At 51.9% G+C, this 14,686-nt stretch overlaps 7 protein-coding genes across 7 annotated transcripts; 4 read left to right on the top strand and 3 right to left on the bottom strand.

Annotated features, from left to right (window-relative positions):
• Window positions 1–86: 86 nt before the first annotated feature.
• On the top strand, window positions 87–1,766 carry ATEG_00667 (amidohydrolase; the record flags this gene model as incomplete). The annotated part of the gene is made up of 2 exons (XM_001210753.1): window positions 87–1,251; window positions 1,309–1,766. 2 exons carry the CDS (start codon window positions 87–89, stop codon window positions 1,764–1,766), a joined length of 1,623 nt encoding a protein of 540 aa, XP_001210753.1.
• Window positions 1,767–1,807: 41 nt separating this feature from the next.
• ATEG_00666 (uncharacterized protein) lies at window positions 1,808–2,762 on the bottom strand (the record flags this gene model as incomplete). Its single annotated transcript, XM_001210752.1, has 3 exons — window positions 1,808–1,916; window positions 2,038–2,224; window positions 2,279–2,762. The coding sequence occupies 3 exons, from the start codon at window positions 2,760–2,762 to the stop codon at window positions 1,808–1,810; spliced, it is 780 nt and encodes a 259-aa protein (XP_001210752.1).
• Window positions 2,763–2,954: 192 nt separating this feature from the next.
• ATEG_00665 (uncharacterized protein) lies at window positions 2,955–3,218 on the bottom strand (the record flags this gene model as incomplete). Its single annotated transcript, XM_001210751.1, has 1 exon — window positions 2,955–3,218. One exon carries the CDS (start codon window positions 3,216–3,218, stop codon window positions 2,955–2,957), a length of 264 nt encoding a protein of 87 aa, XP_001210751.1.
• An 877-nt stretch (window positions 3,219–4,095) lies between these two features.
• ATEG_00664 (C2H2-type zinc finger protein) lies at window positions 4,096–4,752 on the bottom strand (the record flags this gene model as incomplete). The annotated part of the gene is made up of 2 exons (XM_001210750.1): window positions 4,096–4,297; window positions 4,361–4,752. 2 exons carry the CDS (start codon window positions 4,750–4,752, stop codon window positions 4,096–4,098), a joined length of 594 nt encoding a protein of 197 aa, XP_001210750.1.
• A 536-nt stretch (window positions 4,753–5,288) lies between these two features.
• Window positions 5,289–8,909, top strand: ATEG_00663 (uncharacterized protein; the record flags this gene model as incomplete). The annotated part of the gene is made up of 4 exons (XM_001210749.1): window positions 5,289–5,366; window positions 5,469–5,670; window positions 5,719–5,835; window positions 5,887–8,909. 4 exons carry the CDS (start codon window positions 5,289–5,291, stop codon window positions 8,907–8,909), a joined length of 3,420 nt encoding a protein of 1,139 aa, XP_001210749.1.
• A 1,156-nt stretch (window positions 8,910–10,065) lies between these two features.
• Window positions 10,066–12,975, top strand: ATEG_00662 (uncharacterized protein; the record flags this gene model as incomplete). Its single annotated transcript, XM_001210748.1, has 2 exons — window positions 10,066–12,397; window positions 12,455–12,975. 2 exons carry the CDS (start codon window positions 10,066–10,068, stop codon window positions 12,973–12,975), a joined length of 2,853 nt encoding a protein of 950 aa, XP_001210748.1.
• A 672-nt stretch (window positions 12,976–13,647) lies between these two features.
• On the top strand, window positions 13,648–14,550 carry ATEG_00661 (putative transcription initiation factor TFIID, 31kD subunit; the record flags this gene model as incomplete). Its single annotated transcript, XM_001210747.1, has 1 exon — window positions 13,648–14,550. One exon carries the CDS (start codon window positions 13,648–13,650, stop codon window positions 14,548–14,550), a length of 903 nt encoding a protein of 300 aa, XP_001210747.1.
• Between the last annotated feature and the right edge of the window lie 136 nt (window positions 14,551–14,686).

The raw sequence follows: 14,686 nt of genomic DNA, 5'->3' as shown, positions 1-14,686 counted from the left end.
CCTCCCTTTACGCATTTCTCACCGTGGTTAAGTGCATTCGTCCTCACCCTCTACTTGTTCGACCAACGATAGCCCTCTACTTGAATATGGGCCCCGAAGCGACAGCCTACTTGCACGGCCATGTGTATACCGTGGATGAGAGGAGACCGTGGGTAGAAGCTTTCATTGTGTCCGCATCAGGGCGCTTTGAAGCCATTGGAGCAAACGACGAGATCCTGAACCTGGCCAAAAGCCGGAACCTAACCACGTACGACCTAGAGAATGCCTTTGTGATGCCCGGAATCCACGACGCACACACCCACCTGCTGCTGGCCTCGATGCAAAAGCTGAACGAGATCGATATTGGGTCAGACAGTACGGCGGCGACAATTGCAGAGAAGATCAAGAAAGGACAGAGTGCCTGTGTCTGTGCCCACGCTCATGTCCGCGGAGACTGGCTCATTGCCAACTTCTACGCTGGGCAGAACTTCCCGGACGGGAAGATTGACCGGAAATACCTGGATGACGCCTTCCCAGATCGACCATTGCTCGTTCGAGATGTTTCCTGTCACAATGTCGCCATGAATAGCGCCGGCCTCAAGCATGCTGGGTATGATCTCACAGAAGAGACGGATCCTGACGGTGGGAAATATATGCGTCGACCGGACGGGAGCTTGACGGGAGAGCTGGTGGAAGCTGCCGCCGCACAGGCTTTGACCAGGCTCCCCCAACCGCCTGTCTCGTATGTGAAGGAAGCTATTCTGTATGGGATACGCATGTCTCAGCGATTTGGAATTACTTCGGTTCAAGAGGCATCCGCAAACACCATCTATCTGCGGGCTCTTCGCGAATTGGAACAAGAAGGTCGACTCGATATGGATGTTTTCCCCCACATTGTCGATGCCCCGACCATGTTCGCTGCTGAAAGCCCGGAGTCCTTGCAGCATCTGATCAGTATCGCCGATTCGTTTCGCAGTGAACATGTGCACACTCGTTTTGTCAAATTCTGGATGGACGGCGCACCGTTACCACCTCATTTCACACATTGCGACCTGGGGCCGGATGGTACCCCTGATGAAAATCGGTTGCTAATAGATTTTGATGCCTTGTTAGGTGCCGTCACACAGCATGACGCCATGGGGATGACCTGTAAAATTCACTGTGCCGGCGAGGGTTCTGTCAGACGTGCACTAGACGTCCTAGAAATCGTCCGGCAATCAAACCCTACAGGCCCACGGCATGAATTGGCTCATTGCAATGCAGTCCACCAAGGTGAGACAAGTCCAGCTCGAAGCAAAACATCCGCTAACGTGGAGTCATTCATTGCAGATGATATCTTCCGGATGGCAAAGCTCCGAATCACTGCCGAGATGTCACCTGCAATTTTTCACGAGACAGAGCTCACATCCAACTTCCCTCATATTTTCAGATGGCCGTTCAAGGAGCTCAAGGATGCTGGAGTTCATGTAACCATCGGTTCTGACTGGTTCCTGCCCCCGACGCCAGACCTCTTTCCCGCTCTGTCAGCCATTGTGGAACGGTTTGGCCCAGAAACAGGCAAAACGGCCAAAGAGGTCGGCGGCGAGAAAGTCTGTCGGATGATCACGTTGGCTGGAGCAGAGGCTGTAGGTAAAGAGAAAGAGATGGGCAGTATTGAAGTTGGCAAGAAGGCGAACTTCATTGTGGTTGATCGAGATTTGAGCCGAGGGGAATTTGCCAATGCGAAAGTGCTCAAAACTTGGTTCGAGGGGAAGATAGTCTGGGAAGACGGAAGGACAACTGTCTGATTCGCATCTCAGTAACGTCTGGAAGAGCCCTTGGGGCTGCTTTACTTGATGAGTTTTTTGTTCTTTTGGGCCAACAAGATCTTTGGATTAGGGCTGAGCTTGAACGGTTCATATTTATCCCCCCTGTGAGATGTGCCGGCATCGGCAGACCTACAGACACAGCATTAAACTCAGCAGCAGAGCGACAAGAAGTACTCTCCGCAGACTCGAATGCATCGTGCCAGCAGCAGCTCCTGCCTTACTATCACTGACGGCTGTCTCCGCAGCGTACGTATAGTACAGACTAGCAGCCGTCTGTGTACCTAGCAGATCGGAAGCGGTGGTACTCGGCACTTTTGCCGCGGAGTCAGTCTTGGCCCATTCCTGTGCGAATGGGTAGAATCCCGTTGTCTGGGGGTTGGCGCCACAGTAAGAACTGGATACGGTGCTCACATAACTCTCGGGGAACCAGTGATAGCCTGCGGGAGTTCAGCTATGTAGCCTTGCCAGCAGGTGCAGTCGAGAAAACGTACCCTCAATCCCACCGTGTTTCCGAAAACACTCCTGACAACCGATGGATGAGTCGAAGAATGGATAAATGTCACAAAAGCATTGCTGCTGAATGTCCCAGTCGCCCGAATACGGCAGGAGACCTTGGAATGTTCCGTTCGTGTTTTGAAAATAGCAATTGGAATTGATAGCGGCCTGTCGCTTGCACGGGGGATCGTTGATCAAGTAGGTGGGCTTGGGAGTGAGGGTTGCTGTCGCCTCATCTCTCTTGTCATGATTGTGGTGCGATAGCGCTCTAAAGGGCAGGTAACACTCATTGTAGAGGTCAATGTCGAGGTCTGTGAGGCCAGAATACTGAGAGGACACCAGGTAGAACTTGGAGAGATACACGGCATTTGGGAAGACAGGGTATTCTTGAGAGCCAGTGTAGAAGGGCGTGTTGCTGGATGATGTGCTGGTGCCAGGGACCGCAGCAGAATCATAGGACGACATTGATGTCATTTTCATGATGGAGGAGACCCTCCGAATATGGGACTTAGAACTACTAGCCAAAGTGAAGCAGATAAGGAGAACGGTTTTGTTGGGGCTGTCACGAGTTCGGCATGTCCGGTTAGGGTAGGGTGTCTGACAGTAACTAGATCGGGCTTAGGGGCCATTCGCTACAAAGTAATTTGTAGGTGATGGTGCAAACTCCCTTCCTCAAGCCTTTGCAGGCTGACCAGTCCCACCGCGCCCGACACTGCTCGTCGAAGACTGGTAGATGCCATTGTACCCTTCTACAGCTTCGCCCAATTCCTCAAATACAATCTGGGCGAGCTTGGCGTTTCGATGCAGAACGACGCCGTGGGGATTCTTGACTTCGATCAAGGCACCGAGAGCACCTTCATACCCGGCGTCGACGACACCCGCAGTGACTCCGACCCCGGGCCGCCAGAGCGATGACCTCGGGAAAATGCTTTCCATGCAATTCCGTGGCACTTGAATGGTTTCATTGAAGTCGACCAGGTAAGCGCCTGGGCGCAGTGTGATGGCGTGGCTGGTGCTGTCAAACGACAAGCTGGATGTTTTTGCCGCCTGGCGTCTCGTATTATCGAAGTCGATGGTCGCTGCGGAGGTCCATTGGGAGATCTGACGAAGAGTAAGATCGATGCCGCATGGTTGTTGCTGGGTGACACCGTGGAGATTCCGCACTAATTGGCGGGTGACGACTTCAAGCCCGGTGAGGATCACGGCGTTGGAGGGTTACGGAGCTGTGTAGCGCGTGTGGTGAGGATGGGCAGAGGGAAGAATGAGATGGATAACAAGTCTGAATCGGGGATCTCCCAGCACGACGCGCGCAAACCGCAGGACAAAGCACGCCACTCAATGCGGGTTGGCGCCGCAGATGTGCTACTATCTTCAAATACTTACCCCCTTTGGATAGGTAATTAGGTATCTCATGGATTTTGAGGATTACCTCAGTTCGACAGAAATTCCCGATATTGTTCTCGATATCTAGAGGATTTACCACTACGCCGCTTCCAGTAGATCACCGCCACTGCAGGACACAAAGAGTATACGGGGGCAAGGACATCTACCTAACTCTGAAATGAGGGGATTTTCTTCCATCTTACCTTGCCTAATCGAGTATCTCTCTTTCAAGATTGCTTATACATGTCAGAGGGACGTAGTTAGAATCTAATGTATCTATATAAACTGACATGGAACGACAACTGCGGAGGAAGAACATGACAGAAAGCAAAACGCCATAAGCAGATACCATAACAGGAACACTATCACATCACTACAAATTACCTTGCTGAACTCTGCTCCATGAATTGGTGGAAGGTCCTATGAATCCTCATTTCGGCAGATGAACACGCATATGCTCCTCCAGGTTATCCTTGCGGTTGAATACCCTTCCACAGCCAGGCGCCGGACACTTGTGCGCGCCAGGGTTGACATGCTTGCTTTCAATGTGTCGCATCAGCTCTGCTTTGCGTCCAAAAGTGCCAGTGTAATCGCAGCCATTTCGATCGCATCGGAAGCGCTGGGTGCTGGATCTACACGAAAGACCGTCAATATACACTGCACTAGACGAGCAATGAGGCGTGTACATGACCTACCTAGACTTGGAAGCGCTGTTTCGACGCGATCTGCGGGCTCTTGCTCCAGTCCTCCCTCTGTGTGCCGGTATAAGATGGTTTGGGGTGTTGTCTACATTTCCACCGGTCGGAGGGTGATGATTCGCTGTTGCGCCCTCGGTTGAAGCGGGAGGCATTAAGCTCTGTGGGGCGTCCCCGTTGGGTTCCGTACTAGCAGGAGCAGGAGCAAGAGCAGTGGCAGCTGAAGTATCCAATTCAAATAATCCAGTCGGGCATTGATCGAATAATGAAATGTCAAACAGAAATGGGTCAAAAATGGACGAAGGATCAACCGTATCGGGAGGCATTGAGTTGTCCTCTCCATACCAGCACTCGGGGCTCCCCCAAGCAAAGTTTCCCGAACGACCGTCCATTGTAAGAATTTAGGAGGCTGAAATACAAGATTGCAGATAAACAGAAAAGTGAAAGAGGGGCTTTATAAGAAGTCGTTTAATATCGAGGAGCAGACATCGTTACGGGAAAAAGAGAAACAAGCTGGCAGCTTCTACTTTATACTTAGAGAGCAGGCTACGGAGTGAGGCCACTCACAGACACCCCTTCAACTGCGGACGACCCTTCAGCAGCGGACGACCTGTCAACAGTTGACGACCTGTCAACAGTGGACGACCTGTCAGCAGCGGACGACCTTCCAGCAGCGGACGACCCTTCAACTGCGGGCAACGAACTTCAGTACAATGAACGAATTAGACGAGTTATAGACCCTGTATTAGCCCGGTTTCAGTACAGGATCTACTGGGGGTCTCCGACCATCGTCCTCATGGGAAGAGGCGGTGATTATCTTGGCATCTCAGCCTCGCCCTCGCCAGGCAAATACAAAAAAGAACGTAGTGGCCGGGGCTCAACCCAACTCTGACTTCTCTCAGGCTGACATCGGTTGCCCTTAACAGCCATGGATTATACCGACTGGGAAGACCGCAAGGCCGAAATCGAGCGTCTCTATGTCCGGCAGGATAAGACCCTCAAAGAGGTGATGGAGATACTCCGAAAAAGGCGGAACTTTCACAAAACGTACTGTCTTCCTGCCTCCCTTCGGATAGCCCCATGCTGACGCGGAGCAGAAAAAAAACAGTATGAAAATGCATTCAAGAAATGGCGTTGGCGAAAGAACAAACTATCCTTGGATAAGTGGAAAATCATCAACCGGAAAATCAGCAAACGAAAGCGGCTTGGGCGGGATAGTGAAGTATACGTGGATGGCATCCGGTATCCGCCAGACAAGGTGCAGCGTGGCATCAGACAAAGGCTCATCTCGGCAGCAGAGATGTATTCTGGTAATATTTGGACATGCGAAATAATGATGGCGTACTAACTACGTCTAGTCCCTTCTCCCCGGACACCGGAAGGCATTGTTGTATGCTCTCCTGCACCGAGAACCATGTTAGAATGGCCCCACGAGCTTCCTTGGCTTCAGTTCCTTCAATGGATGAACGGTCAAGGTAAAGATGCATTGCTCCATTGATTGTCTGTGGTCATGCTAAGCCAATTAGAACACAGGATTCCCTTTCCTACATCATCGGCAGCACTTCCTGTGCACAGCCATGGGCAAACTGTTGCTGCTCACGCCATGGTACAAGCTTTCCAGTCTTTTCTGCCAAACAGGGACCTGAAAACAAGCTCCAATATGGATGAAGCTGCCAGACTGGCAGGGGTTCTACAAGTGCTCATGCCCGAGGCACAAGACGAAGAACATCGTATGACATCCGAAGTACTATGCAGTCACACCAATAGTGTGGGCCTGCAGGAGCGCTTCAAGCTGCTCTTCTACCTCCTGTCCAACAATTTCTCATTGCATTCAATGAACGGACTCCAGCGTTCCGATTTCAGTGAGCCAGACATGGAAGAACAAGACGATCTGGTCCTTAGCGTTCTCCGCATATCGGGACTTAACACTTTGGAAAATATGAAACATTTGTTTGCAATGCCTGGATTGACCCCGAGAGCTGTTGCAGAGAAGGTCTTTGGGAGCGCAGTGAGGTCGCTTGACTTGGAAACAATAACAGTTATGCTCGAGGCCGGAATGGACCCGCAGACACTTGTTATCGATTCTGCCTGTGGAGACGGATGTACTCCTTTGGAATACATTTGTGACATCGAGCCATCTGTACGCATGGCGAAGTTATTCCTATCACACAATGCCGATGTCAACGCGTACCAACGTGCTCCGTGCCTTGCTTCGGCTTTATCAAACCGGGACTCGGACTTGGTCGACCTACTCATATCCCACGGAGCAAATATTGATGTTTGTCTGGAGGAGCTTCAGTCAAAGTCATACTATGGCGGTGTGCATTCCAGAGATATTCTTGATCCTCTCAGACCATTCTTAGACCGCCTTCTTGTCCACGATATCAACAATACGACAGACAGAAAACGGCTAGCAACAATGCTTGCAATATCTGTTAAAAAGCAGAGTGCCAACTGGGTAGAATTGCTACTCGCACGTGATGCAGATGTCAATTCGTTGCACGAGGTGAAATTTGAAAATCGCTTTTTCCATACGACGGCTGTTGGTCTAGCAACGGGGACTGGGAATACGGAAATACTTCGGGTGCTTCTCACAGCCAATCTTGCATCAGACCCGCAAAGCACCGCCGACCCTAACATTATCCAACCTCTCACACTTGCCGTTGATCGTGGACATGCTGATGCCACATTGTTACTGATCAACTGTGGCGGTGATATTAACACCGTAGATCACTGCAGTGGAACTAAGAAAACACTGTTTGATCGCGCACTGGAGAAAGGAATGTTGGAAATTTGCGAATACTTGCTACAAATGGGAGCGGCAGTAGATGAAGACACCCTACAGCGTTTCTATTTCGAGAGGCTCTGCTCCCTTGTCGCGGAAAGCGATGTCGATCGGATTTTGCAGCTGCCACTTCAGCAAATTGATCTTAATTATTGGTTGGTCGATCAATCCATCACGAACAGCCACGGAGACAACAGGAAAATCGACGGTACGGCCCTTGGGATTGCTCTAGAAACGGGGTGTATACAGATAATCTCAATACTCCTGAAGGCTGGAGCAACAGACATAGTGAGTCCCTTGCATAAGATTGGGGGTGTGGAAACGGCACAGTATTTGAACTGTGCTGGGCTGCTACCAATTATATTGAACTCAAGTGGGCAGAATATCTTGGTTGCTGCAATTGACGCTGATGATGATACTTTGGTCGAATACCTGATTCCTCATTTGCCAACCGAGAAATTGAGCCAAAGCCGCACTTGGAGAAGGTATAAGCAGAGGACGGGTACTCCATTGGAGGCCGCAATCAGGAAAGGGAAATTAGCAACAATGGAGGCTCTTTTAGCCCGTGGAGCTCGCATTGCCGATGCCGAGTTGACAACGGCGGTGGATAGATACCTGCGGCATGGTGATGAGCTGCTTCTCAGACGCATTGTGAGTCTGAGATCACCTTTGAGATGCAAAGCACCCATGGCTCTTGCGAAAGCCCTCAAATCCGACGATCGTGTGTTGGTTCAGATTCTACTCTGCTCCGGCCTTGACCTGACAGGGCCCGGATATTCGAAGGTCTTGGAGACAGCGGCAATGGTCAACGATGACGATCTTTTCCAAGAGGTATTCGACGCTGCTCAGTGGTCCAAAGAAGCCTTGGGGTCTGGTTTCACGGCGAGCATATGGCATGGAAAGAGGGCAAGGATGCAATACTTGTACGATGCTGGAGCGGATCTTAACAAGGGTATTTCGGGCGAACTTGGCCGAGGTCATTGGTTTCCCCTCCAGATCGCTGTTAAAAACAAGGATATCTCGGTTATTAAGGCTCTCATTGAATACGGCTGTGATCCCGACGAATCAATCAAGTCCAGTGAGGAGCGCACACCTTTGCAAAGAACGGCAGAGGATGGCAATATCGAAGCTGTCAGCCTTCTTCTTGGAGCCGGCGCAGATCCCGATGCGGTTCCAATTTATCGCGTCGACGGGGTTCTTATTCGTCGTGATACAACTGCATTACAGTCAGCAGTACGACGGGGGCATATGGAGCTTGTGGAAAGATTACTAGATGCCGGGGCTGATGTCAACAGCGCGCCTGGCTGGGAATCTGGAGCCACGGCTTTGCAATTTGCTGCCATCCAGGGGTTCATTGGACTTGCTCGCAGGCTGCTGGAACTGGGTGCAGATGTTAACGCCGGTAGAGCAGCTGAGTATGGAAGAACGGCCTTGGAGGGTGCTGCAGAGCATGGCCGTCTTGATATGCTCCAATTCCTTCTGGCCAATGGGGCGTTGATAGATGGACGTGGTCGGAGGCAGTATATCAGGGCAGTCAAGCTCGCTGAATGGAATGGATATTCGACCATAGCTACTTTTCTTCGATCTCACGGCCAATGGACAGCGGTCGATACCCAACGAGCTGATATGGAGAAGCATGAAACTGATCCTAAATCGGAGCCAGACTACGAGAACGACCTTTCCTGGGATTACAAAGCCCCATGGGATTTGCTCGTCGAACGGTTTCGGCCGAAAATGAAGAATGGAGCAGTGTGTATCCCCTAAATCCACGAAGTATCGCGTCACCGATTTCCAATCCGCAGGGATTTCTCTTCATGTCCAGAAAAGCCTTCACAGCCTGATCAACTCTTCTGAATTATAGTGGTTATGTTGGTGTTTATCGCTGAAGTTCACGTTTTCATTTCAGAACACTCTCAAAAAATGATGAATACCTCGTTCTTTCATTAAATTTAATAGGCATCCGGAGTAATTAGAATGATATTAGAGTCTCATATACTTTTTTAGTAAGGCCTGTGCCTAGAAATATCAGGATTTGGGAGACACATGCATTAGTTTTGTCTGATCCTCCTTACTCTAGAGAGCAACATTTCCACGCCAAAGCACCCTGGGCTCCTCATGCAACTGACTAGAGATGGCTTCGGGCGTTACGGGGCGGAAATGATCCCGAACGAATCAAGAAAGATCAAAATACTGGTACCTACAGGTATAGGAATGCGTACACCATGTGGGATGCGCTCGTGGTCACCCACTTAAGTACTATCTTGGCCTGTGGTGTGAACCATGCTTGCAGAGCAGTTCGCTTCTGCTTCGCAGGAGCCGATCATCATCACGGTAGGGTCCGTTAGCTCCGGTGCCCTTCCAAGACGTAGCACCTATGGCGGCGGCGAAGTACATACGCTGAAACGCTACGCCAGTCCGCTGATTTGAGCCTCAGGGGGCGTGTGACCAAGCAATGCGTGGCATATTGATATCATTCCATCACACCCACGTACCTGTTGGAATTTCGGTGTACGGGATGCTTCCTATTCGCCCAAAAAAACGGTGATTCATTGAGGTTCCGGAACCGCGAAGCCGAGGTCGAGATATGACCTGTCGAATTCAAGGCTTTCCAGGTGGCTTGGGCATGAGGCTGACCAGTAGAAGAATGTGCCGGCGCACAACGACTGGGATCAAAAGTACCTGAGCAAGTCATGGAGGATTAGGGGGCGAAGGGAAAGGGGCAGAGGGAAACTCTGTTGTCACCAACGAGATAAATAGGCCCTTGGCTGCTCGTAGTGTAATGGCGCCTTCAGCCTGTGCTTTCCTTCTCATCCTTCTATTCTGATGCCCTCAGTCTTGGGAGTGCCTATCTACAGGTCCCGCACAGCCCACTGCCTGTATCCATTCCGCCCAATTTCTACCACCGAGGCTACAATCCACCATGTCTTTCGGCAGACTGCAGGCAGCACTTGCGGCAGCGACAAGCGATATCACACTGGCAGCGGCCAGTCTCAATTTTGATTTTACATTGGTGAAGATTGAGGCCCCGAAGGAATATCATAGCCTGGGAAGTGCGCTATCAAAAACAAGCAAAGAACAGGCAGAGTTTGGGTCCGCTCATATTACCGCCCGAAGATTAGGTGCTCTCTTTGAGGAGATCTGTCCCTCAACTCCGAAGCTCATCAAAGCTTATGGGACCCGAGTCTCAGAAATAGCTGAAGCAACGAAAACATCCGTACCGGCGGCAGGGGGCTTCTTTTCCGAACACACAGGGGTGAATGGGACATCAATCTGGGCCGCTGCTACCAGCTCCACTTCTGCACTTCAGCTGCAGCTTTTGGCCTGCATGCTGGCGCGGATATGGGGCCATCAAGAAGCCACTGCCGCGTGGGTTGAGCTGGTTCAAGAGAGAAGGATGGAAATCATCCAACGGTGCGAGAGGGGAGAACAGATGCATATCGGAACGTTGAGTGCAGCCCGTCAGGCGGACAACATATCCAGGACCAGTCTCGCAGAGTGGGATGACAGTGCTCGCGCCTGGCTTCGCATTGCCGACAGAGAAAAGTTATTTCAACAGAAGCAGCTTATGTTGATAATCTCGAACCTCCGAAAGGCAGTGACGGCGGACAAGTCTGTCTTCTCCGGTGTGCTGGGCGCCTGGAAAACGGCACTTGAGTCAATGGAAAACCTGATCAATGGCATGCCACAGGCCGTCAATGACGGCTCCGTCCTCATCGCGCTAGGGTCATGGCATATCTACCCCGACTTGATCGTCTTGGGAAAAAATCCCGCCGAAGTCCATTTCAAGGACTCCCTTATCAAGCCAGGGGGGGTAGTCACCATCGGACTTGACCAGGCCCATGGCAACTGTCCGCAGGGGGTGTATTGGTCCTTGTCCTTGAAGCACTTGCATCACTATGGAGGAGCGGCCCAAAAGGAGGCGTTATTTCATCCAGATGGAGCCCGCGTGACTTTCGGTCAATTCTGTTTCGCAGCCTTTGGTTGTCTTCTCGGCCATTGGGCAGTCAAGTGGGATGAAGTACAGCTGGCTGCGCGGTTCTTCGTTTCCATCCAAAAGACGCTGGAAAGCTTTATTGGCAGCGACATGGCATCCCCTAAGAAAACGGAAATTTCCAGGTATCTCCGCGACCCATGCCAATGGTGGAATATCATGGTTCGCGCGGCGTCAGCCTATCTTGACACCAAGTGCGAAGACCAGGAGACGGCAGAGAGATTGGTGAAACTAGGAATGCGACGCGCACACCTGTTTATCCCTGTGGACGAGGGCAATCGTATTTCGCCTTTTTTTGGTTGTCTATCTCCAGATTCCATTCTGCGCTGTCTGAAAGGGTCGGATGAGAGGGTGTCATACTTGCGATCTATTGCCATTTTGCCCACCGATGCGAAGCGGGACTCTGCCGTCATTAAATATTTCGAGGATTTACACGACACACCGTGCTTTGCAACAGTATGGACTGTTCCTGTTGCTTCTTGCAAACGGAAACGCTCTGATGGACAGAGTGCCCCCCAGCTCATGCATTGTCGATGGGTTGATGCCAAATCTAGACCGAAATCCGACGACCCATCGGAACGGGTTGTATCTCTCCGAGATGTTCCTCGTTTCCGCAATGTGATTGAGAATGGGAGTATAGTATCGTACGAATTTTTGGATTCTCGGAATGGGTGCTACCTGCTCCCAACGTTTGGCCTTCCAACCCTGGCAACCATATGCCAGCCTGTCTCAGTACCCAAATTGACGATAAAGCCGACTACGCTTGAAGACTATATTCAAATGATTGAATTGGATCTTTTTCGGGCTGACCGACTTTTAGACCACATTCTTAAGAGTGTGAAGGCTGATGGGATTCACCCAACGTTGGCATGTTTATCCTGGGCCAGTACGATTTATAGATCAATACCCGATGCCAGTGTGTCCCTTGCAATTCTTGACAGACCATTATATCGCGCGATGTGGGCTGATTCGATCTTTTCGGCAATTGAAGAGAAGCGTGAGCCGATAATTACTCGTGAGACAGCTTTGTCATGCGTGGCCTATATGGAAGAAGAGGTGGACTCAGATCCTCGTCAGCTGGGAAGGGTTTTTGCCATGGCCTACAAGGAGTGCATATATATCACGATGAAGGTACTTTCACCCTATCCACATCACCTAGCTTCCAACCCCGAATGGCTCCTTCTCACCAGATTTCAGTGCACCTGCGATCCCTCAGAGTACCGCGAGCCGTACGAGCTTCGTCGACTTCTTGGGACCATTGGTAAGCCAGGCATTACAATGATGATTCCTCCCCATGCTCCAATGGTACGTAGGCCAGACCCATCGTCATGGAAAGTGCTCAGCACCAATATCTTCAATGGGCGTGCCGAGGACCACTTTTCCAACACCTCGGTGCACCTCGCCTTTACGGATTATTACGTTCCATTGCATGAGCACAGCTCCCACTCCAGAGAGCATCAGGTATATTTCCTGGAGTCGGTAGCCTCCGTCCATGATTCTGGGACGTGGGTCGGTGACATCGACATCCTCCAAGCAGTCGAGGATGAAAGGATCTTCCGTTTAACCTATGTGCCCTGCTCCAGAGCCCATGACATAGAGGATCGCCCGACTCCGCTTGTATCTGCAGAAACGTGGGTCGACCTGCTTGACCCGCCGGATGAGGCTCTTGTGTTCAGGGCAAATGGAAACTGGATCGCAAGGCTGGCCGCTGTGGCGATCGCAGCGCAGATTTTCCCTGGAGAGCGCATCTTGATCTGTCCCAACAACATGTGCTGGAGCTGCACAGCGACCGAGGACGATTTTATAACTTTCACAATACCCAAGGTGTTAATTTTTTGAGGTTCTGGAACCTGGGCTATGCTTTGAGGCTAATGAGCTTCTTCGCTGATGCCTACGAGGTCCTCTGGTGTCTTGTGTGACATGTTACTACAGTATGAAGATGTCAACGGGTGAGAGGCTCCACGCCTGGATCATTAACCGACATTTGCCTATTTCTGACCTACCGGTAGCTAGAGACATGAAACCTTGCCCGGCGTCCCGAAGTTGGATTGTATTGACGAGAGTCTGAGGGCATTGTCGCAGCCGGTGTATATTACTCGAAATGATCACACTGAATGGTATTCGTTGAATGAACGGTTACTGGCTCTGGAAAATCAATGTTGTATCGTGTGCCATTCTCTTCGTATACAATAGAGGCATCTGATGTACAATAGTTCTTTTGTACAAGTCCCGAATAGGCATAGCGCGACCGCCCTTTGCGGCTGGTCGACCGCATTTCAACGCATCAACTTCATCCTTCCATTAAGTACCTTACAGCCATTCGGCTTCTTCCCGTCAACATCCTTTCCTGCTCCTCCCTACATTCAGCCTCTACGGCTAGCAAGCTCCCATCTTCGACATCACTACCATTTCCGTTCGCCCATGTCGAGAGCTCACTTGATCAAACCCTGATCCGTCACCTCCATCCCCAGAAGAGAACCACCCTCGACGCATCACACTGCCAACCTCACAATGGCCTCACCAAGCCAGTCGCAGAACGCCGCGGGCTCGACACAACCGCTCACCCCTCCCGCCGAATCCTCCACCACCGCCAACACCACCTCCCAACCACAGCCCGCACCTCCCTCCGCTCCCACAATGAACACCACAACCCCCAGCGCCGCAGCACCACTCTCCCAACCCACCCAAATCCCCTCGACCTCCCTCAAAGACAACGGCAAGTCGCGCCGGCCACGCGACGTCCGCCTCGTGCACATGCTGCTCGCCTCGCTCGGCGTCACCGCATACCAGGAGCGCGTGCCGCTGCAGCTCCTCGACTTCGCCTACCGCTACACCTCCGGCGTGCTGCAGGACGCCGTGTATCTCGCGACGGAGGGCTACGCCGGTGTGACCGACGGCGCGGGCGGCGTCTCGTCCCGCGGTCCGCCCGAGGTGAACAGCGTCTCGCTGCCGGCGCTGCGGCTCAGCATCGCGTCCCGTCTGCACTACCAGTTCCAGACGGGCTTGCCGAAGGAGTTCCTTATGGATGTCGCGGCGGAGCGGAACCGTGTCGCGCTTCCGGGGGCGACGCGTGGATATGACCAGGCCCAGGCAAGTAAGCCGCCTGCGCATCAGAGTGTTATGATGGGTGGCATGCGGTTGCCGCCGGAACGGTTCTGTTTGACTGGTACCGGGTGGAACATGCGCGAGGATTGGGACAGTGAGGGTGAGGAGGAGGTTGTTGCGGAGGATGCGGGCAAGGAGAATGCGGCTGCCGCTGCGGAGGGGAAGAATGAGGGCGAGGAGGGTGGTGAGGACGAGGATGAGGCTGAGGACGGCAAGATGGAGGATATTTTCGGCGAGGACACGGCGATGGGCGAGGGAGACGGCGGGGACGGGGACGGCGATGGGGACAAGCCCATGACGGATGTGTAACTGGCTGGCGACGATGGGCAATGGCGTTGGGGGTTACAAGAGTCAGGAGTTATAAGAGTGAGATTGGCTTCGTTCGTGAGACTTTCGATCTACTGTACATAATGATATACGACGGGACCATCCGGATAATGCAAGA

The sequence above is a fragment of the Aspergillus terreus genome, genomic scaffold, assembly GCF_000149615.1.
Source record: "Aspergillus terreus NIH2624 scaffold_1 genomic scaffold, whole genome shotgun sequence".
NCBI lineage: Eukaryota > Fungi > Ascomycota > Eurotiomycetes > Eurotiales > Aspergillaceae > Aspergillus > Aspergillus terreus.
Note: the sequence above shows the minus strand (reverse complement) of the source record. Positions and strands in the feature narration are given on the sequence as shown.